At 43.3% G+C, this 22,952-nt stretch overlaps 1 protein-coding gene across 4 annotated transcripts in view; it reads left to right on the top strand.

Moving 5' to 3' along the window:
• Positions 1-6,306: 6,306 nt before the first annotated feature.
• MBOAT1 (membrane bound O-acyltransferase domain containing 1) overlaps positions 6,307-22,952 on the top strand; it is a 58,963-nt gene continuing 42,317 nt past the window's right edge. For 2 of the 4 annotated variants that reach the window (XR_010371624.1, XR_010371623.1), the window contains exon 1: positions 6,307-6,458. Coding sequence is in view for 2 of the 4 variants with exons in the window: in XM_064443691.1 (XP_064299761.1) it covers positions 6,369-6,458 (90 nt within the window). In the remaining 2 variants the exon portion in view is untranslated. The remainder of the gene's footprint in view (positions 6,459-22,952) is intronic. The other 2 variants (XM_064443691.1, XM_064443690.1) reach the window with 1 other exon arrangement.

The following is a 22,952-nucleotide window of genomic DNA, read 5'->3' as shown; positions in this document are numbered from 1 at the left end:
TCTCTAACTTTCTGGGAAAGTTAAAATGACTTTTCTCTGTGTTGTACAGTTTCCCCTCTAGATGGTAGAAGAGAACAAACTCTAGGGTACTTGCACTGTGAAGACAGGGATGATGCTAAAGAAAAACAATGCTGCTGGTGAAGTACAATGCAAAGAAGCTGAAAAGTCATGCTATATTAAATTATCTTTGTGTTCTGTTTTCATTTCACATAGGTAAGAGGAATTATGCTTGATACACTGGTTATTCCTAGTAAACTTAAACCTGGGATTTTGAAGGAGCGCTACTATAAAAAACTTATATGTACTACAATTTGCTTTTACATGACTGTTCTGAAAATCCTTTCTTAAGAATACAAACATAATTATTTAAGTAGTTAATAATATAAAAAAATTATTTCAATATTCCCAGATATCTTCTGTTTTCTTTATAAAAGCCTTCTCTTGATTTCCTTAAATGTAGTTGAACTGAAATCTCCACATGTCCAATAGCTACTGCCTGGATCCTGAACTGCTTCAACAAACCTTTACTTTTTTCATATTAGTTATAAGTAATTCTTTTTAAACTTCATTTTTTGAAATTTCTCATTTTGTAAATCACAAAGTGCCCTTCCAGGTTTTTAGTTTCAGTCACAGAATGACAGAATCACAGACTGGTAGGGGTTGGAAGGGACCTCTGGAGATCATCCTGTCCAACTCCCCTGCTTGAGCAGGGACACCCAGAGCAGGGGCACAGGAACACGTCCAGGTGGGGTTTGAATGTCTCCAGGGAAGGAGACTCCACAGCCTCTCTGGGCAGCCTGTGCCGCTGCTCTGGCACTTCAGGTATTTATAAGCATTGATAAGATCCCCCCTCCGTCTTCTCTTCTTGAGGCTAAACAAACCCAAGTCTCTCAGCCTTTCCTCATAAGGGAGATGCTCCAGCCCACTGATGATCTTCGTAGCTCAAGCCATATTACACAGTCTTCTACATCTCAAAATGCTCCTGAATGAAGAGTAGTAAAGCTCACAAAAAGATCCATATAAACCATCTTCTTTTCAATTCACTAGTAAATGGAAAACAGAATCCTTCTATATTTGTGTCTGCCTTGTGACCACTGGTTTTGTTAAAGGTCAAGTGATCCCTCTCAGCAGCAGGAGAAGAAACTAGGCTGCAAAAGTATCTCAAGTCTAGACACAGAAGGCCTCATGTTGGTAGAATGAATCACAAGCTAACAAGTATATGTAAACCTCTGTTCATTTCTTCTGTTGTCTTTAATTTTACATCCATAGATCCCGAATCTAATTCAGTGTTATTTGAAAATACCAAAAATCATTACCCCATGATCTCTCACAGAGGATAAATGAGCAGGTAACATTCTTTTTTGATAACAGTGACGGCCATCAGTGCTACGACTTTACCAAGAAAAAAATACCCAACCACTTTCTCCCTCAGCTGCTCAGCTTTGTTTCTTGCAATATCATGTATCTGTACTTCATCCACAGGCCACCATGTTTCCTATGCCTGAGTTTCCAATGTCAAAAGGAAACAGGATGTGAAATCAAACCCATTACCCTTCATTCTGAAGCAAGACAAAGGAATAATTTCTAGCTCATCTCTGGTGAGTTTCATTCACCCATGAAAGGGACCTTATGGCACTTTCACATCATTATTTCCTTAACTGTGGAATCAAATTCTTGGGTTGTCCGCACCCCCCCCGCCCCGCCACCACTTTTTCCAAACTTTTCTGGATTCTTCTAAAACTGATGTTTGCAGGGCCAGAGTTAAAAAAACCCTGTGCAATGGTAAAAGGGATTCTTTAGTGGCAGACTACCATTTCTATTGATGAGACCATTCTAGATGTCTTATAACGTTGCTATGTTGTGCGTGGGTACTACACTGTCAACCTTCATTCCTGCATTTCCCAGCTGTCTTTGTGACTTCTCCATGTTGTCCAGTGAATTGCCTTTTACTGTTTAAATCCTAAAACAAAAACCTTCCACTGAAGAGTAACAATGTATGGAACTGTATCAATCAGGCAGGGTCAGAGAATCACAGAGCAGCACTCACTTCCATGTGCAACTGGTAGAAACTGTAGAGCAAATGATGAAATGAGTAGACACCCAGGTAACTATGATACAAGCGGGAAAATTATAGCCATTGTACGGAAGTTACACATCACAAATCCATTACTGTTCTTTGAACACTAAGGGTGATCCTGTCAAGAAAGTATATTTGTATTTCCAGATTGTTTGGGGTAAGGTTTCTCACCTATAGGAATTAAATAAACACAGAATAGTAGGGACTACTCTCTCCTGGTTTGACATCTGTTTAGAAGTGAATAAATAGAGGATGAGAATAAGTGTTGAGTTGGAAATTAATATGAAGAAATCTGCCCTGTTGAACTCATTGGGTTTTTGGAAAAGGACATGAGGAGACAAAGTTAGCAAGGATATGAAATAACTCAGGATAGTCAAAGCTTGATTATAGAGTTGTAACAAATTTCACAATGTTCTATTGTGGGGCAGGTTAAAGACTGTTAGCATTTAATATTGACAAATGTAAACAGTAGAAAGCAACTCTTAATTATACACACACATGTTAGACACTAAATTACCTCTTACCTTTGAGAAAATAGACTTTGAAGTCACTGTGGATGATGTTAAGGATTCTTGGTAAAGGAATATAGAACAAAATATTGTGTTACTACATAAATCTATAGTCTCCCTTTCAAAAATAGATACAGAAAAGTGTGAAAAGGAAGAACGAAGAAAACAACTTCCATATAATGAGAGATTAACGAGACTCCTCAGTGAGGACAAGAGACAACTCAGGATATATAAAGTTACGAATAGCATGGGGGAGGTGATTAAGCAGTGATTACTCGCTTATTTCTCACAGTACAAGAAATGACAAAGCAACTTCTTTAAAACAAACCAAGGGAAGTACTTTTTCATGCAGCACACAATTAAGGAGCAGAACTCTTATGATACTGTGGATGTCAAAAATATAAGTGAATTCAAAAAATATTAGACATGTAACATAGACCCATCAGTGGCTATTAAACATGATATTCCAGATGAAATTTCCATCTTGGGAAGTCCTGATGGCTAGAAGCTGGGAGAGTACAAAGTAAAAGTATTGCTCTGTATTTGCCATGCTTCTTGTATACTTTGTCTAAGCATCCACAGCTGTCACTGTCAGAGGCAAGAGACCTAAATAACCTTTTTTCTGACTGCTTATGTCTGCTTTTACACCTTGTAGGTGGTCCTGCCAGTAGAGAAGGGGGTGGCAGTGACAGACAATTTTCATGTGCAAATTGGTTTATAAATCAAATCCAGCAGTGGTGCAAAGACACTCAAGCTCGGTCCATTCAAACTCGTTTGAGTGTAGGAGAGCTCTGTAGTCTAAGTGCAGTGATCATGAATGCACCTTTGCTGAGCCAGTTTTGGGTCCAGGAGTGTGCTTATTTGGATATAGCCCCACTGAATGTCCCTTGGCTCCATGCAATGCCGGTTCAAGTGTCTCTCATAGCAGGGCTCCCCTTCCCATGGGCACAGGCTCTGCACAAAGCGACTGGCACTGCACTGCTGGCTCCACACATCTGTACTGCCCTGTAACCAAGCTAGTAAAGCTCCCCCAGAAGAAGAACCCAGAAGGCTGCGTTGCGGAGACGTCAAACCAAGCTCTCCCAGTGACAGCTTAAGTTTGGAGGCGGAATCTACCTTCTCCTCCTTGTGGGAATGTACCAGTCTCACGTGACTGTGAGCTGTAGAGATGACAGTATTTTGCTTATGTTTTTCAAAGCTACTAGCTAAACAAGAAGAGGAACACTGAAATTCAGGAATAGTAGTTTTTGATAGTCATAATTCTTTTAATAATAATTTTAGGTTTTTTTCATCTCCTCTTGCCACTCTCAGCTTCTCTTGTCTCTCTCCCCGGTGCTTTCATCCTAATAACATCTTGCCTTTCTTCCCAAACTCCTGTCCCACCCCGTTCTTGCTGATACACCTCCCTTACCAATCCTGTCCTCCTAACCGTAGCTCCTCTTGCTTCTGTCCCTTTGTATCTGTAGCCAACTTTGGTCTAGTTCCCTTCATTGGGCTTCTTGTGCTAACCCACTTCAGAATCGCTCTCTTCCTCCTTCTTGTGCTTTTGCTCCTGGCTTTCTCCATCTGTCTGTTTGTCCTTCCAGCTGTTTTCCGGAGCAGCTGTTACCAGCACCACACAAAGCCCAGATGGCTGAGTACTGACTAGAGAGAGACAGGCATGCTTTTTTCAGTTCCTGTGCCTGGAGCCTTGTGATATCCCACTCTGCTCCAGTAGTGGCAGAAATAGATGGGGTCCAGTCATATGGAGGAAATGTGAAGGGCCTGAGGAATGCTTATAGTCTTCAGAGACATTATATACTGACCTCCCGGGTCTCCAGATGGATCATGTGTGGGTTTTTTTCCCCCAGAACTCTGGCAGTTGGTCACTCTTGAGTAGTTTCACAAAGACAACGGAAGGCATTTCCTTGATTCCAGGACAACTACCATGTCTAAACTTGAAGTCACCATCCCAGAGGTACAAGATTTCCACAGCAAAAAAGCTTTGAGAATATCTGTAGTGTGTGTGTAATAAATCACTTTTATTCTGTTCCCAAAAGCACGTCAATGGTTTCAGCCAAAGCTCAGCAAGCAGCCTGCTTGTGGCGGACACAGCTCATGGAAAGTTCCGTCCAGATAGTTTCAGGCTGGCAAATTTCAAACAACTGGAGAGAGGGAGTTCTAATGGAAAATGTTAGAAAGTCTTATGCATGGCTACCCAGCCCTTCCAAACGGCTTACTTTCCCTACTTAAAGAATGTGTGTGCGTGTCTGTATGTCTGTATATATATTTATATATATTCAAACTGGCACCACTTAAACAATACTATTAAGAGAATGTCATTGCTGTAAAACTCCTTCCCTACTGAACAATTTTGGCATGGGTTTTCCAGCACAGCACTTGCTTGCGTGTCATAAAGAGGACACTTTGAACATGTCTCGCTACTGTTTTAAGCCACTACTACACTTTCAGCGATTATTTGAAGAAGAGAAAATGACGAGCCTGTTGGAGAGCCTGAAACCGAGCCTGCAAAGAAACTTTGGGATATTTCAGGTTCTAAGCACGTTAGCAGCGTGAGCTGAACAGAAAGCTTTGCAATGTTGCCCGAGTTCTTCTTGCAATACAATAGTACATTGTCTGGGGCAGGTGTAACAACACTCTTCTGCAGATAGATGATCTTGGCAGAAGTACCTTTTTAATAGCCATATCTCATTTACAAGATAAACATATCAGTTAAAACTCCTACTCTTTTCTTTTTTTTTTTTTTTCTCCCTCTATCAAGGAAAAGTCACTATTTCCCCAGATCACATGCTTCTTAGTTTCCAGTGATGTGAACCACAGGCTGCCCGCTTGGTCATTCTCTGTTAAAAGCATGAGTACGTCTAAGAGCAGTGACTGAAAAAAAAACCCCATATCTGTGTAAAATAAATAAATGAAAAAATAATCTTCTTAGAACTGTTTAAGTTGTAGAACTCCCGCTCTCCTCTGCTTGGGACTGTTGGAACTGGCAATTTTGCCCTGCAGGTGTCAGAGAAGTTAATGCTTCTGGCAAGAAGCTGGGTCAGGGAATGACAGAATCACAGAATCACAGAATCACAGAACAGCAGGGGTTGGAAGGGACCTCTGGAGATCATCTTGTCCAACCCCCCTGCTTGAGCAGGGACACCCAGAGCAGGGGGCGCAGGAACACGTCCAGGTGGGGTTTGAATGTCTCCAGGGAAGGAGACTCCACAGCCTCTCTGGGCAGCCTGTGCCGCTGCTCTGGCACCTGCACAGGAAAGATGATTTTTCTCATGTTTAGGTGGACCTCCCTGTGTTCCAGCTTGTGCCCATTGCCCCTTGTCCTGTCGTTGGGCACCACCGAAAAGAGCCTGGCCCCATCCCCTTGACACACACCCTTTAGATATTTATAAGCATTGCCGAGATCCCCCAGTCTTAGCAGTTAAGACCGGCCTTAACTTGAAACCAGTTTTAGCTGTGACCGTCGGTGGAACCGCGCTCACCGGGGCAGGGCAAGCCCGGTACGGCCGCAAGGCGGGGGCCGCGGACCCCGCCGGGCCCGCTCGCTGCCACCCCTCCGCCCCCGCCGAGACACCGCGGCCCCGCCCCCGCCGGCTCCCCGGCCCCGCCCCCGCGGGCCCCGCCCCGCCCCGCCCCGCCCCCGGCCGTTGGCGCCGGCCCCGCCCCGCCGAGCGCCCCCTGCGGCCCGGCAGCCGGCGCGGCGGGGCGGGGTGCGGCGGGGCGCGGTGCGGGCCGGGCCGGGGGCGTGTGGCGGCGGCGGCGGCGGGGAGCGGGGATGCGGCATGGCCGGGCCGCCCGGCGCCCCGCACCGCACCACCGGCTCCACCTTGCTGCACCCGCTGAGCGGGCTGCTGGGCATCCCGCTGGACCAGGTGAGGCTGCCGCGCCGCGCCGTGCCCTGGGGGGGGGGTGTCTTGTCCCGAAGCCGGGAGGCTTCCCTGGCAGAGAGGAGTGGTTGTCGCGCCTTGCATCTGCCAAAGGGCCTTGGGGACAACGCGGGGACACCGCCCCCCGCGGAAAACCTCGGGGTGGAAGGGGGGTTTCGGCGCGGGGGAGGCGCGCGGCGGGGCGGGATGGGGTCGGGCTGAGCCCCGCAGCTTCGCCGGGCCGGCTGCCTGGTGTTAGTTAGCTACCGTGAAAGCCCTTCATTTTTCCCGGCAACGCCTGGCGCTTTCGGTGCTCCTGCAAGAAGTCGCTGCTGCTGCTGCTGGTGGGTGCTGTAAGTCGCGGCACTGAGCTCACTGCGGCGAAGTTTGAAGTGCTTCAATAGTTCATGTGCTCGCCCACCTCTGGTGAACTGTTTGGGAACGGGCGGGAACGCGGGTGCAATGCGTCTTGTAAGAAACCAGTACGTGCAGGCACTGCTTTTGTGGCTACGGCTCGGTGGGACGGGGGCACAGAAGTCTCTCTCAGCCTGCCGCAAGCGGCTGATGGAGCTGCGCAGCGCGTGTATGGAGGTGTGTGAAACGCACAGGCACGCGTGCGAGAAGGCGGTCTTGCGGGCGAGCACGTTTGTACGAAATGCCGAAGGGTGTAACATATATTTGGCAGAGCTGGTGTCCGGTTTGTTTATAGGCTCCTAGTTAACCTGACACCTAACGAGCAGAAAACATAGCTTCCCCCGCCCCCCCCCCCCCCCCCCCTTAATTGTCTCTCAAGCTTGCATGCACCTGCTGCCTTCCTGCGTTCTTCCAGCAATGAGAAAGTTAGGGTCTAGAAGTTGGTGCTGAGCAGAAAAAGTCTCCACCAAACTACCGGGAGGCTGAGCTGTGCTCTAAGAAAGCGGGATAGCAGAGACGTGCTGGTAAAATACAACAGAAGTCTGAGATTTACTTGCCTGCTTCTGTTTGCAGAGTGGCTGGTGCGATGTGTCATTTTTTACTACTGTTTGTTTTTAAAATTGAGTAAGAGATGTATCATTTTATTGATTAAACCCCTGCATCTAACCATGCCAGATATTCCTTTTTTAACAGAAAACAGGTTTTGATGCAAAAAAAGAGATCTGTCGCTCAACGCTAAAACAGTTAAACAATATCTGCCTATAATTATCTATAAGCTATTCATTTAGGAGAAGGCACATGAATAGCGACAGCTTCTCTTTTGAGGTATTCCATGCCATGATTGGTGCATACAGCAACACCAGAGGAACCAGGAATAGCAAACATTTACTGTTCCATTTGTTTGCAATGCCGTGGCGTACGCGCAGTGTTAGGCTGACTGGGTCACTGAACAATGAAGACTTGACAGACTGCAGTTTTTCTTTCTATGCTTTCAAAAACTTGTCCTTCCATTCAGCCAAGGTGATACAAAGACCGTGTTGTCTGTGGAGAAAGTTCTCCCCATGCTCTTCCGGGCCCGAGGATGTTTCGTTGCATCTGGTTATGTGCTGTGTTTGTCCCAGGGCCCCGGTCTCATGGGTGGGCACCTGCGTGCCTGGTCATTTGCATCTTGAGCCCACACGAGTAAGTGGGGGACTTGTGCTCTGGGGTTAGCAATGTGGCTGGGCCGTGCAAGCACGCCTGCAGGCATAGCTGCTGTCCCTGCCCCCACCCCTCTTGCCCCACTGCAATGGGCTGGACCATTCTGAGCACCAGGGATTTCTGCCACCCTGGGTATCTCCTACGATACCCACATAGCTGCGTCGAAGCATTATGCCACCACCGTCCCCTCAAATGACATCAGTTTCAACTCTGACCTGCAGTGCTAATGACCTCAGAAACAAAATAAAAACACTTTCAACACTTTCACAGAGCTCTTTTGCCAGCTGGGTTGGTTGCCTTCCTCATTAGAATGAGAGAGGGCTTTTGCTGAGGGGGAAAAGTTCTCTTGCTCCTCTGTGCAGAACGGAGCTCTGCATATGAAAGACTGTTTTGCTGGTTATGAATCCCACGGGTAGCAGGGACTGGTTTTATACAAGTACCTTATTGCAATGCTAACAGGCTCTCTGTGCCTCCCATTCGGTGGCTAGGCTGCAACAGGGGAGGTAATCCCTGGTTTGTCACTGTATGCCAGCATCATCGTGCTTGGCCTGTTGGATGGTGACAGCCTAAATCTCCCTCTGGTCACTGTGACTGGCCGTTCCCCGTGGCTGGCCCTGAGCCTTCAAAAATGCCAAGACCCGCTCAGAGAGCGAGAGACAAAGGTGCACAGGTGGAGTTTAGACCCTCCAAGTCACTGCGGTATGTGAAAGCAACGCATGTCTGCCTCTACGTTCAGTAAGTGCACAGAGGACTTGTCCCTTCTTTTCTAGAGATGGTTTTCCATGATGCCTGTGCTATGAGAGAGATTACAGTCTATGAGAAAGACCACAAAAAAACTTGAGCTGAATATCTGAAAAACGAAAGTCATAATCATTACCCTTTTGTAGCAGGGGCAGAAAAGCTGTAGTAATGGTAGGCTGAAAATGTTTTGTCATCTAAAAAGCAGCTGTTGTATCACTCACTATGAGAAGCATGGGTGAATATGAAAATGTCATGTTTCCTTCATTTTTAAAAAATTACAACTTAGGTTTAAAAACAGAGCGGAGTTACAGAGGGTGCAAACCCTAGCTGCGCTGTGTACCTGGCAGGCTGTTCACATTTTATTTAGCAGACAGTGTACTGCATGAGAACACAGCGATGTTTTCTGCTTTAGATGCTAAAATAATCCTGGTGTCTCAGCGTATATTTGCATGTCTCTCTAATGGATGATTTATCTTTGAATTTAGCATTGAAATACTATTTTTTAAGAAGTGCTATATTCAGTAACAAGATTAATGAGCTTGAAAGAGGATGAAAAGGCTCTCTCTGTTCAATTCATCTTCATATCCCAGGGAAGCAGACTTTGAAGTTTAGTTGACTTGTGTTCTAAAAATATCTGGTTAGGTGTCACGTACTGTTCCTGGATTGTTATCTGCAGTGAGACAGATTCTGTCTGTTACCGTGGTTCACTGACGAGACGCCAGGCGGTTAACATATACCACAATTTTATTGAGTTTTCCACTGGCCTTAAGCAGGCCACTTTAACCTATATAGTAAGCTCAATACATAATAAGACAGAAATTGGTAGAGCAAGATACATGAAATTGGGGGAAGGGGGATACAACCTGTTCGGTGTTCCGGTAGTCCCCAGCAAGGTCAAAGGCAATGAGGGTCTCAGACCAGCTGAGAGGGAGCTCCACCGAGTTGCTCCCATTCTCTGATTTTATAGCTGGTGTGAAGCCCTTAGAACCCACATACATTTGTACCTGGAGTCTTAATTGCCTCGGCACACCCTGCTATGACTCTTGGAGTTGAACAGGGGATGTTTGGGAAGATAAATAAGAGGCGAGGAGTGAGGAAGGCCTCACGGTTCAGCGAAAATGTCCATGCTTCTATAATTTAAAGGGGCCACACAACTAAACCCTCAACTACAGTTGTGCTTGTGATTAGTGTTTAGCTGTGAGTGGGTGACAGCTTCTTGATTTGGTTTAAATACTTCCCCCAGCGTGTTATGCTAGAGACTATCGAGGCTCTTGACATAAGTTCAGGCCTAATTTTCTGGCAGCTGATAAGCAGTGTAGGAGTGGCAGAGGCATGTGATCGGAGTGTGCACAGTTGGGGCAGTGGGCTAAGCAAGGGGCGACCACCAAGTCTTCACCTAGTTCCACCCCTCACCTTGGCCCCATCGTGGCATTCCCCTCTTCAGCAGACCCCTGACATTAGTCCAGTCCCAGGGTCGGGACCCCACACTAGGTCAATGACATACCTCCGGCAGCATTTGGAAAAGAGTTTTGGGTTTGTTTTTCCCTGCCCCCCACCCCGTATCATGTATGCCCCAAATCACTGAATCTGGGGTGTCATCCCTCCAGTATGTTTATACAGTAACTTTTGGCAAAGTATGGACTTTTTTGTCATATATGCCCGAAATCACCAATTTTGGGAGGTCATCCTCTACCATAAATCAGTGAGATATGGGAAGTTAAACATTAAGCTTTTAATAGTGTGATTTCTGTAAACATAGTGCATGTGCGTATAAATACAGTGAAGAAATAAATATGCTCTTTAAAGGTATATTAGCAGTCAGTTTGATGGCATTGTCTATCCATATGTAGTTTTACCATGCCTTCCAAAGCTCTAGGCATCTCTAGAAGTAATTCAGATTCAATGGGTTAAGATAGATGACTAAAAAGTTTCACTTCTCAAGGTTATTTTGCAGTACCCTTGAATATCCCAGGTTACCTATTGCCTTCGAAGTAGCAGCACAAATGCAAATCTTCGACCGTGGTACAACAAACCTTACATTTTAACAGGCCTTACCCTGATCTACGTCAGTACTGAGTTTGTTGACTTTTAGGGAAATACACTCTGTGTTCAAGGAGACTCTCTCAAAAAAACATGTGAGCATTTTCTCATGTTTGTATCGGAGGGCTTTTAACTTCAGTGTTTTCATTGATGAGGCCAGCTGTGTCTCCCTAAAGGGGAGTAAATGTGCATTTGAACTTAATTTTGGATGCTTTGGCTGCTGGTTGTACACCTTATTTTTCATTTCAGTCTTTTCATTAGAGCTGGTATGCATATTTATGTTTCGGCAGTGGTTTAAACAAAACACTAACCCTGTGGGGGGACTGTGTGGCATGCCTCTGTGTCTTGGGATAGTTGAAGTATTAAAGATGTCTTCCCACTGTTCCTTGAGTTTGAATAGCTCTCTGCCCAAAGCATGCTGATGAATTGGTTTAAAAAGGAGAAAGAAGAAACAAGTATATGTATATTTTTTCCTTTTACAAAAGTCAACATGAATTCTGATCCCAAAATCATGTGTTGTTTTGATAAATTTCACATTTTTCAGCTCTTTTGCTGTCTGACTTCAGTTTTACTTCTACGCTTTCTGGTTTAGCTAGTCAGCAGATGTGTTAGTCCCAGGCCTCTTTGCATGACTTTCCTAATTTACTTTTTGGGCAGTGAAAAGCCAAATAAAAAATGAGCTTTCTAGGAACTCGACAGTCTTAAGCTGGGAACTTTGAGGTTCCTTTAATGGTGGTCTGTGGGGGCATTAGACGATGTAATGCTGAGGGAAAAAAGGTAATCAGTTAGATTGAAGCGAGATAACTGAAGGTGGAAGTTCATTGAACACTTAAGTGGGCTTAGTATCGGATTTTTACCTGAAAAAAAGCTACTCTAAGGCAACAACTGTCCATATTTGGTATGAACTATGCTACATTTTGATTTCCTAATGCCAGTCATTTTGCAACTGAAAAGCCTGTTTTCATTTTGAACTGCAGCAGTACTTGTCAGATTTAATGCCTCCCTGCTTGACATCCTCAGCTGCAAAAAATAAAGCTGTATATCTTTTAGTTATTTGAGAAACAGTAAGCAAAAATGAAATTTGAAATCAATACCTTAAAACACATTTATATAGAGATATTACTTAAGTTGCAAAACCCAACTTTTACTCTTTATATTTTCTGACTTTTGAGTACCCAGATTTTGTAAAGCCATTGTCCTTAAAAGAAATAATTAGCTTTTTACTATAATGCCATGAAGGGCATCGCACCTGATTTACAGAACGGAGGCATAGTCTTGCTGACCCTGCTTTGGGTCCCCATTTAAACAGGTTCCTGCAAGCAGGGCAGTCCACAGTGCTCATGGGCTGCAACGCTTTTCCGTGCATTTAGAGCAAATCCACTCTCTACCTTGTTGCACCTGCTCGGGCAGGACCCAAGATTCTGTATGTTCCTGAGACAGTCATGAGGCAGAGGTATACTGCTTTCAAAGATTAAGGCTGTCTCCAAACCATTTCTTTCTGTTCAGGTCAGCTGTTCCTAACAGTTGCAAGAATACACATTATCCCCTGCCTTGGAAACGCGTGCTGCCTTTTTCAACGCGTTCTCACTCGGTTTGGCACTGCAGTCTTGAACCTCATGGCTGATGTCTTGGTACTGTGGGTGTAAATATTTCCACATCCCTCATGCCTTGAAAACAAAGTCTGTCCTATTAAGTTTTTCATTTGGCAAGGGACAAAAGTGCAACTGGAATCAGCTGCTTGCAATTTTCCCCCTTTTAAGCACTTTTCTTCTCATTTGTGTTAAACGAGATCTGGAAAAATAAACGTTGAAGTGCTGTGTAAAGTTTCCCAAAACCTTCTCTGCACATTAATCACACCAGCACTGATTTAGTGGTGCTCTGTAGCTATTTTGAGACAATATAAAGTAGTGATGAAGACTCTTGGGCTCCAGCCTAGGGGTCTATGCACTGAGCACAGAGCTGGCTCTGTGCTTTCAGGGGATTCCCTGATGGTTAGGATTTACTGCGTGTTGGCCAGACTGGCACAGTATTTAATGCCCTGGCTGCTCCTTGGCTCCTGTTACAGTTCACAAGAATGGGCAGCACTTGAGGTAGGCTTGCCAAACTGCAAGTGGTGCTGGTGATCCCTGGGCAGGGGGAGGCTGAAGTGCTGGGCTTGGCCTCAGTGCAGAGGTGAGTCCAACCTTTTGTACTTGTCCAAAACCAAGTAAAAAGTCTGATGTCAATGGGCTGTGTTTCTCTCTGGAGTGGAAGAAAAATCCCTCTGTATGTGACCTAGTAGTTACAGGTAACCTTGAGGGTACCAAACCTCATCTCCTGGATGCTCAGGTAGTCTAGTGAGGCCAGAAACTCAGACTTACTCTTAAAAGTACAGCCTGATGCATAAATGTCTACTGTCTACTAATAATGGGAGTTCTTATGTTAACATCTAGTTTTGGATCAGCAATGTGCTTTGGGAAAGAATTTCTTTACTGTCCTCACTTATCACATATTATACGTGAAGTGGTCCCGGAGTATCTACACAGGGTTGCTTTCTGAGAACGTGAAGCCAAAGGATGCGCCCCAGGAGCCTGCGGTGCTTCAGCTGCTAAAGGGCATGCAGCCTGCAGCACCAGAGTTCAGCTTCTCTGAAGTGAGACCCTCTAGACAATGAGTCATGTGAATGTGAATCCTCAGCTGTTTTGCTCTTCAGACCCAATTCTGCTGCACCACAGCACTTGCTAAGATAGGCACAGTGGAAACCTCTGACCTTCATTTGGTGGTTTCTTCAGAGCATAGCACTGGTCAGGCTTGTTTGGTCGCTTCTGACGATGTGGAAACCAGTCCATTCTGCACGGGGCTCAGCTGGGTCAGCCTGTCCTGCCTCTGCCAACGGGGTGAACGGCACGTGGAGAAAAGTGGCCAAGGGGAAACCATTTGGGTGATCCTTCCCCAGAGGAAGGGATTTGATCATTCTCGCTTCTTACGATCTTGATTGGAAATGTCTGTTTTCACCAGTACTTTCTTCCCTGGCTTAAGGCATTTTAAACAGCTTTTACAAAACGGTAGGTGAGCACTGAACAAAACCAAAAGCAATAGTGTCTCACACAAATATTTTTTTAAGAACTTTTTTTCTGGGGGGCTACTTACAGTGTGTTGCATCCTTAATGGTTGGTTGGGAAATAATTTTTCTACTGTGTCTTGGGCTTTCCTCATGATAAGAAAATTTCAGGCTTAAAAAAAAAATCTAAATGTGAGGAAAAAACCCTCGTAAACATATTTAAATAAAATACACTGAATCATAGAATCAGAGAACCACTGAAACATTTCTATTCTTGCTAAATGTTAACTGAAACATTTACAAATTCCCAGAGTTTGTTGTCAATTATTCCTCTAAGTTTTAGTAAAATACCCAAATAAAAAATAACTTTATAACCAAAATTCAAAATATTAACTAGACAGCTTTACCAGCTTGAGGGTTTTTTGTTTGTTTTTTGAACAATGGTAGTCATTACTCTGAAAATATTAAGAAAGCTAGTCAGTCTATAGCATGACTGTTGCTGAGCTATCTAGTCTTAGACATGACAAATACTAAATATTAGAACAATTCTTCATTCTTGGTTTCCCTTTTTCTGGATGTTTTGTCCAGGTGAGATTTGAGGACTTTGAACATTTACCTGGTGTTCCTGGGTGGCTGGATAATGAGAATTTTGCCTGTGTCCTCATGCGATGCTGTGTGGCGTAGCGGGTGGGATGCTGTCTGAAAGCATGTGAGCTACCTACCTAGATGACTTGTGCAAAGGACAGATAGACCTGAGTGTGTGTATCTGGTTCATAAGTCCCAGACAAAAATCTGGCAATCCTATGGAATAGCAACTTTAAAAATTATTGATCCGTGTCAGATTATATTCTGCAGTGAGTGCGTCAGGCTGGGGACATCTGGGAGGGGAAAAAAGAGGCAAGAAAATACTTCTTTAGATCAGTCTTTTGGACTGCATGCAGAATACTAAAAAACTAAATAACAATTTCAGGCCAAGAAAGAAACTTCAGCTTCTGGCTGTCATGCACAGAGTGAGCGTTTGCTGCTTCTACAGGCCCTGGTCTTGTGACAAAAGCTCTAATTGGACTTGAGCAATTTCTTCATTTGTGGTTTCTCGTTCAAGTGCAGTTTGGCACTGGTATGCAGATAAGGCAGGAATGGGGAAGGCAAAATGACAAGGCAGAACCTGAGGCATTTGAGGACCCCCGGAATAACTTCCATGCTAGTTTTCATGCTCATGTATCAGTTTAAAATAAAACTTCTCTTTTTTGAAGGACAGCTGAGTAGAAAAGATTTAATAATTAACTCTTACACCTAGTTAAATGACATTACAAGCTGGTGAAAGTAGGCTTTTTTCCCTGTTATCAGTGCAAGGGAGTGTTAAAGAGTAGTACAGTATTGACTTTGTTTATCTCATGTGCGCACACACAGAGGGCAGGTTGAAATCACTGACTCCTATGGTTTGCAGTAGGTATTTATACCAGCAAATTCCAGCTGATAGCTCAACGATTTGTCTGTTTGAGAGAGAGTTTTAGAATTACTTTGTTCTCTCACAAGTGGAGTTTAAGTTGTCTTACATTTACACTTCTTATGCGGCATGGTTTCTCAGGATGTTTTGCCAACTATGCTGTATTGGAGGTGAAAACCAAGTGCAGACAAATGGTTTGGAGACAGTGACTGGGAAGTTCAAGGACTAACTTATTGAATTAAGTCCAATTTTTGATGGCAGCATTACATATCCACAGTGAGTTGTAGGCACTGTTAGCACCCACAGCTGTTTATGCCTTTGTGTGTATGTTTGTGTTCATGCTAATTCTCTTGAGGCAAAAAAATTGTGGTTTGTAGTTGCCACAGCAACAATAACACTGCACTCATTGCATGGGTGGGTTTTGCCTATTTTATACAAGTGTGTTGAAAGTGTAGGCATATTGCTGTGGTACGTTGTGAAATATGATAGACTCTTGAGAGAGGAAATATTTGTTTGTTTTTTTATTCACAGAATGTAACTTTAATTTTGTGTTGCCTTTATTGCTACTTCTCTGCCAGGGTACTAGTTCCCAATTGCAAACGTAACACTGCAGAGAGAAAAATGGGCTCAGCACTTTGGAGAAAGAAAGTTTTAGAGATGTTCTGCTGATGCTAACCAGTAAATAAAATTATGATTAGAACAAAGAATGGCCCAGGCTAGAGGGAAATGGGTGGCATAATTATGTTTATGTTCCATTGTAGTTGGTCTTGTCAATTGAAAGATGATTGTAGATGTTCTTTGCCGTGAAACTGGAATGAAAATATGAAAAAGGTAAAAGAGAAGAAATTACGGGGTAGTCGTCTTAAACATGCAAAAGCAAAGTGAAGGAACTGGGTTGTTTTGCTTTAGAAATGTGACTCTTAACAGGGATTGTGGTGAAAGTGTATGTGAGCAGCATAAATGAAACAGATCTAGGACTTCTTCCCATCTGTCTCCCAGTGTTTCTCCATGTGAAGAAAAAATGGGATAACATTGGAAGGCTGCAGGTTCATCAGTGATTAAAATAAAGGTCTTTTTCATGCAGTCCAGAGCTGGACTGTGAAACCTATTTCAAGAGGAGGCTGCTAAGGCCAAGAACTTGGCCAGAGCCAGCATGGACTTGGATGTTTATATGAAAAACATGAGTATCTAGAGTAAGATACTTAACAGCTTAAAAAGGAAAACTTTTGGAAGTATGTATTCTTTTGCTGGCTCCTTTCAGGGCCTCTCCCTCTGCAGGCCCTGTTTCTAGCAGCTCTGCCTCTGGTGCTGCTGATGCTTTTGGGATCCGAGTTGCTGCTGGCAGTCCCAAGCGTGTCTGCTCCCGTTATGGGTGAGTGGGTCTGCTAGAGTTGTCATCCCCTCCCAGGGCTTGACACTGGATTTATTACTTGAGCTTCTTCACATGTTGATACAGCAGGAAGCAGCAGATCTCTGTGGAGAAGATCAGCCAACGCCCAAGAGAGGTTACTTTTCCAACATCCCACTTCCAAGGAGCCCAAGTTACAGATGTCCTTCCATTAGTTTATCTAGAAAGTAACTGTCCCCTTATATGCTTTGCAGTGTATTTCCATCTTGGTTATCCTCTTGCTTGTCTGTTCTGATTTTTAACTGTTGGCATTTTTTTTTTGGTCCATATGCTGAGCATTTCCTCTCTGTTCGGTTCATGCTGCATATCTTTAACGTGGTATTTGGGGGTTTTGTGATCTGCATTTTCTCTTTGAAGAAACTACACCAGCAGGCGTCTAGTGTAGTCTGCCCTCATACTTTGATAGGGTTCTCACAGGGTTCTGACACCCCGATCCAGAGGTCTGTTATCTAACTGTTTATCATACATTTTATGTGCGCCATTACCTCAGTTGCGTATCTCAGTCAGGCTTCCTGTTTTTTTGGCCTGGATAGAATTAAGTCAGGGTTTAAGTGATTATTGGGAGAAAATCAATTCTGTATCTGCCTCTTCTTTTTCCTTTTTCTCTGACGCTTCAGTTTTTGAGCATAGTCACTAATAAGGGCAATATACCAGACCAGTTCAGAAGACCCTAAATGGCAGGTGTGCTGCTGTTTCCTGTGTCTCGGATCGGGTGTTTGCAATTGCTTGGGCTATTACTACCTATGAGACAGTGGCCTCATTTATTTGCTGGCTGGTGGAACTATTGGTTTGTGCCCTGGAGAGGCTTTGAGCTGTCAGTGGGGACCCAGGTCCCTGGTCATCCCCTTCCAAGTCTCCTCTCCCTCGTCCTGTATAAAGTACGTGCTGCTCATTGCTCAGGTGCCTCCCAGCATCAGGGAAGCTGAAATGCTACCACACTCCGCACTTCAGTGCTACAGTAACAGTGGGAAAAACTCCACGTGCATTTTGAGATATCTGACATTTGCTAAAAATCAAACGTGACGTGCTTTCTCAAAGTGCTTCTGAGATAGCCAGATGTTAGTGGTATAAAACCTTGCAATCAAGAGATGGAAATAAATTTTGCAAGACAGCTGTGCAGATCATGCAATGTCCTAGTTCTTCTAAAGCATGGTTTTTTTAGGCTTTATATGTAAAGGGCTTGTTTGAAAGTGAAGTTATAATTATTTATGCAACTTAAAGCGTTGTTGAATTTCTTTTCCCTGGCTATGTTCAAGTTCATAGGGTATTTCGAGAAGAGCTCACTTGAAGTTTCTGGAATTTTGTTCTTTACTCTGTTTCTTGGACAATAATTTGCCTGTTGCTGCATAGTAGGAGCATCACTGTAACAATTCTAAAATGTAAGACCATTCTTTTCTCTTTGTCTCCAAACTGTTAAAGAGGAAAAAATGAGGCTTACTCCTGTTGCCTAATGATTGCTGTCCTTTGTAAAGGAAAGTAAGCTATGTTTCTGCTATTGCTGGCTCATAATCGTGGCAAGAATATGCCTGGGGAAAAAGTGTAATACTGTGGTTAAGTAATACAAAAGTAGGAGGGTTTTTTTCCCTCCTGATATGGCAGCTATCATTGGAAAACATCCGTATTCTAACCCAAAGTTCTGCCATTCTGTATGCAAACAGAAGTATGGAACTCTAGTGGGGGATATATAAAGAAGGCAACATGCTTTTAATGAGGCAAGGAAATTAAATCTTTTTTCCTCAAATACAGTATAGTGCAAATGCAATTAATCTATAGCAAAATCCAAGTATCTTCTTTTTTTGTTTGTTTAATTCACATTTCTTTATGCTTATTCACCAGTGGACACTTGTTCACGCTGTGTGTTTTCCTGTTAGTTTTTGTTTTGATTTGGTTGCTAGGTTTGAAAACCAGGAAATATTTTTTTTGTGGGTTTTTTTTTTTGAGGGGGTAACCCCTGGAATTCATTCAGAGCATGACTTTTTGGAAAGGAACTAATGATTTCCAGATATTTCAGTTTAGTGACGGTTGAGGTGTTTGACTTGCACTGAGTCATGAGTGCTTGTCATCTCCAGGTTACTTGTTTTCAATGGCGTATGAAGTTGAGTGCCTGAAATGAGTCATGCTCCAAAGTTCAGCTTCCAGAGATATTTGCTGTAGATGTAAAGTGCTTGTAACACAGGCATAACTGAACAGCTGGGACTGTGTTCTTGTCTGCTTGCATGGTTCAAGATCCAAAATAAATGGGCATGAAGAAAGCGTGCTGCAAATTCTGAGCAGAAATAAGGAAGGAAAAACCAGCCACAACATGATATTGTCACCGTACATGTTTTATTGGTGGCTTCTCTTCCTGTCACAGTTTTGAAGGGATTTAAAATAATTCCGGAGCCCACATGAATGAAGGTTAGATAAACATATCTTAACTTAAGCAGCATAGAGTGATAATTTTACTTTTAAACGGTAGAATAGAGAAGAGCAGTATTTTATGACTGTGAAATCTCATGATTGTGAAAGCCAGTATCTGAAGTTGGCAGTTACGGATGCTTGCTAATTCTACATGGTTACTGTTATAGCAAAGGAATGAAACAAAGATATTTGTGCTTGAGTTGGAAAAAACAACCCCATACACAGTTCTTTAGAAATAGGCTAAAAAATGAAGAAAAAAGTTACGTGGAAAATCTGCTTTCCAGCAGAATCAAGGGCCACAGTGGAAAAGGGGGACTCTGCAAGCAACTGCAGAATATAAAGGCTTCCTTATTTGCAGAAACAAAGGCAGTGAGTTACTAACTTATGTTTGCAAAGATAATTGCCAAAATATAAAGTGAAAATGTGAAATTTTCCCAGTCAAATAAATGGCTCTGACTAAAGCTTACTACTAAAAAAAGTGCTTCTGCGTATATTGCCTCTCCTTGTGCCATACTTCTTTCTCTTCTTTTGTGAAAAAACTCAATTGTGCACCTGCACAGGTTGAGCTGACTGAAAAGTAACTCTACAAAAAAAAATAATTCTGAGCAGATTCACTGCAGATTTTCTCTGGCCCTTACTGATGGCTTCCCAAAACCTTTGTATCTTTTCCTGCCTGTGAGGGCGTTCCACGTTGAAAGGTAGCTGGGAATATCTTCTGTACCTCTTCTAGCAAGTTCTGTGGCTCTGCAGTGTTGGAAAGTGAATGGTGACACCCTGAGATCTGTGCCCTATATTTTGCTAGGTTGGAGCACAGGTAGAAGAACACAGATCTTCACCTCTCCTTGTTGACGTACCCTGAAGTGATGTTTTTAAGCTCAACTGAAAGCATTTTCTTTGTTGTTTGCAAGGGTTTTCCTTCCGTTTTTCTGCAAGTGCTGTTACTGAGTGTTTTGGAGACGCAAGACTACTTAGACAAGGAAGATGACAGGAAGAGCTGAGGTTTGCAGCACCTGCTTGCAGAAGCATGAAACCGGGTGCATTTGACTACACCCATCGTGTAGGAGCATTGTTACCCTAAAACTCTTCCACCCATATCTGGCAGTAGATAGACTAGTAATTTTTTTCTTTTTTTCAGAAGATTGGCACTACTTCTCCCTCCTCTCTCTATTTCAGGCACTTGAAGTGGGCTTAGTGTATTGCAGAATGCTGGCTTCTGGAACATGATACCATTTTATGGTGTCTTTAAGTGGTAAACCAAAAAGTGGAGCACCAGGAGCTGTGGGTCATTTTTGAAAATTTCATCTCTTACAACTAAATGGAAGTCCAGTTTCACAGTCCAGAGGTTTCTTTTTTCTTCTATTGAAGTTAATGCATGTACTATGGCTACTGTTCATCTTTTTAAGTCTGCAGTGTACATTTCTACATCTAAACTCACTCATCTACATTTTATAGTAGAAGTACCTGTTTTAGACTTGTGTTTTAGAAATAGATGAATTGCAACCTAGAAATGCCTTTTTTCCCTATTGACAATAAAAGAAATTTAGAAGGACTAGCTCACGTATCGACATCATCTCATTGATGAGGTGATCTCCAGAGGCCCCTTCCAACCCCTACCATTCTGTGATTCTGTGATCAGTGTTAGGACAGATAAATTCTAACCCTTCTTCTAGCAAAGTCCTTGCATACATTTTTAAAGCATGTCCTAATACACTCATTTTTACTGTGCCCTTGTTTTAAGTTACTGTGAGCATGACTGAGCATTTAAATACAGGATGTTCCAGATTTTTGATGTGTAAGGGCCTAATATATTCTTATATAATACCGTGGTGAAGTCTGAAAGGTTTAGTCTTTGATCAAGCCACTTAATTCCAAGGATAATATGCCTAAATGTAACACAGTGCTGATAGTTTCTCTGGTGTGGAAGAAAGCCCAACTTTTGTTTGGTTTAGAATAACTTGTGAAGTTGGCACTTTCTTCCCCTTACTGGTGTTTGTTTCTTTCTGTTGCATACACTTACTGGGATATCACTGGCATAATGTGAACAAAACGGCTCTGTTTGTATTGGTGTGTATTTTTAAAGACCACTGACACATTTTTCTATAGAAAAGGAACTGAAAATAGAATTGCACAGATATTGCAACAACAACAATTGGGCAAGTTATTTTAGATGTGCCAGCTCCCATTCTAGTGAAGGATTGCTCTTTAAGCCTACTGTTTTATTTTTAAATTGGTGAATATGTGCAGGCGCAAGGCTATCATCAGGTCTGAAAGTTAAGCATGTTTCTCAATTGGGACATTGGAAACATTGCTATAAGGATCCATCCTGCCATTCCTACATTCATGCAGCTCCCATTGGTGTTTGGGGAATGTAATTTACATTGAGGCCACAGAAGGATGTGCCAGCAGGGTAGCTGCGTATACACACGTATGTATTGTCTTCCTTCTTTGCATTTTGAATAAATCATCTATGTACTTAATGTCAGTTACATAGACAAAGTGAAAAGGTGCTGGACTTGCTGTTCTGTCTTCTAATTTTTTAAGAACCAAACCTTTAAATCTGGGGGAAGAAATGCAGTTCTGTGTTGATGCTACTCTTAGCATTGCTACTTTGAAGTTATTTACTGAAGAATACAAAAGTAGAAACCAGACTGAAATCTCCAGACCATTTAGCGCTTTGAGGCTGGGGAGCTCGAGCTGGGACATGTGTGATGAAACCTGACTTGGTCCTGCCTCTTTTTTGTTGCTGACCTGCTGTCTGTGGTGGATGAGGTGACGGTGTTGGAGAGCAGGGGCTAGGCAATGCTCTTGAGAGGCTGTGTGAAAAGAATTGTTTGGGGTTTGGGAGCCCTCATCAGGACTGAAAAGACCAGCTGGGAACAATATCTATTATCCAAGAATTCACTTCTGTGAAAAAGACGGGTAACTGGTATATTTAACTCATGATTATGAAAGCTAAGGATCCAAGGTCCAGTTAGTTGCCTGAGCCATACAGGTGGCAAAGAAAGGGGGGAAACAGCGCCATGGTGTCCCTGCCATGGGAGGTTCCTAGGGACTTTCAGAGGAGGCTTTGCAGGCACTCAAGTCTCTGCTTTGTTGTACTTTACTCTCCTTGAGTAGTTGTTTTTCTTGTTTCTGTTCATTTTCACTTCAGCATCTATCTCCTAACTTTACATATACTTAAATTGGGTCTTCTGAGTGAATACTGTGAGAAGAGCTGGAGTGATGGAGGAATGTGATGATAAGGTCAGTCTATTCCCTCTGCATCAGTATGAATCCACACATAAGCAAGGAGGGTAGCCAGTACAAGATGCCATCTTTCCTGTGAGAAGTACAAGATCCCAGTGACTTCCTGCTTCCTGTGGAAGCCTTTGGAAAGCAAGACAGGTAGTCCTGGTGTTTGTGGTTTGTGTGGGGTTTTTTTTCTATTAAAATTCCCATTTGGGTAACAACACTTCACTCCTTTTTCCTTTTCTCATTAAAATATATTCTATGCTCTGTCCTGCTGGCTGTAGTTCTGCTTGTAGACGTGTCTGCCATGTTATATCATGTGACACTATATCTGCACAGAGGTATGTCAAATTATTCTTTTAAAGTACTCTTCTGGGGTAAAGGTTCTGTAATTAGTGTACTACCTCATGCTGAGCTCGTACTGAAGAAACGAGGCAGCTCTCCTAACAACCTAAAGGCATTCTGGTTTAAAAAAACCACCTGGTTGACTAAAGGCTCCAGCTTGTTTGATTTCATTGCTGCTTCTATTATAGATAGGAATTAGTGCTGGCTATCTCTGGTACAAGGGAATTTCATCACACT

Source organism: Phalacrocorax carbo, chromosome 2, assembly GCF_963921805.1.
Source record: "Phalacrocorax carbo chromosome 2, bPhaCar2.1, whole genome shotgun sequence".
Taxonomy (NCBI): domain Eukaryota; kingdom Metazoa; phylum Chordata; class Aves; order Suliformes; family Phalacrocoracidae; genus Phalacrocorax; species Phalacrocorax carbo.
Note: the sequence above shows the minus strand (reverse complement) of the source record. Positions and strands in the feature narration are given on the sequence as shown.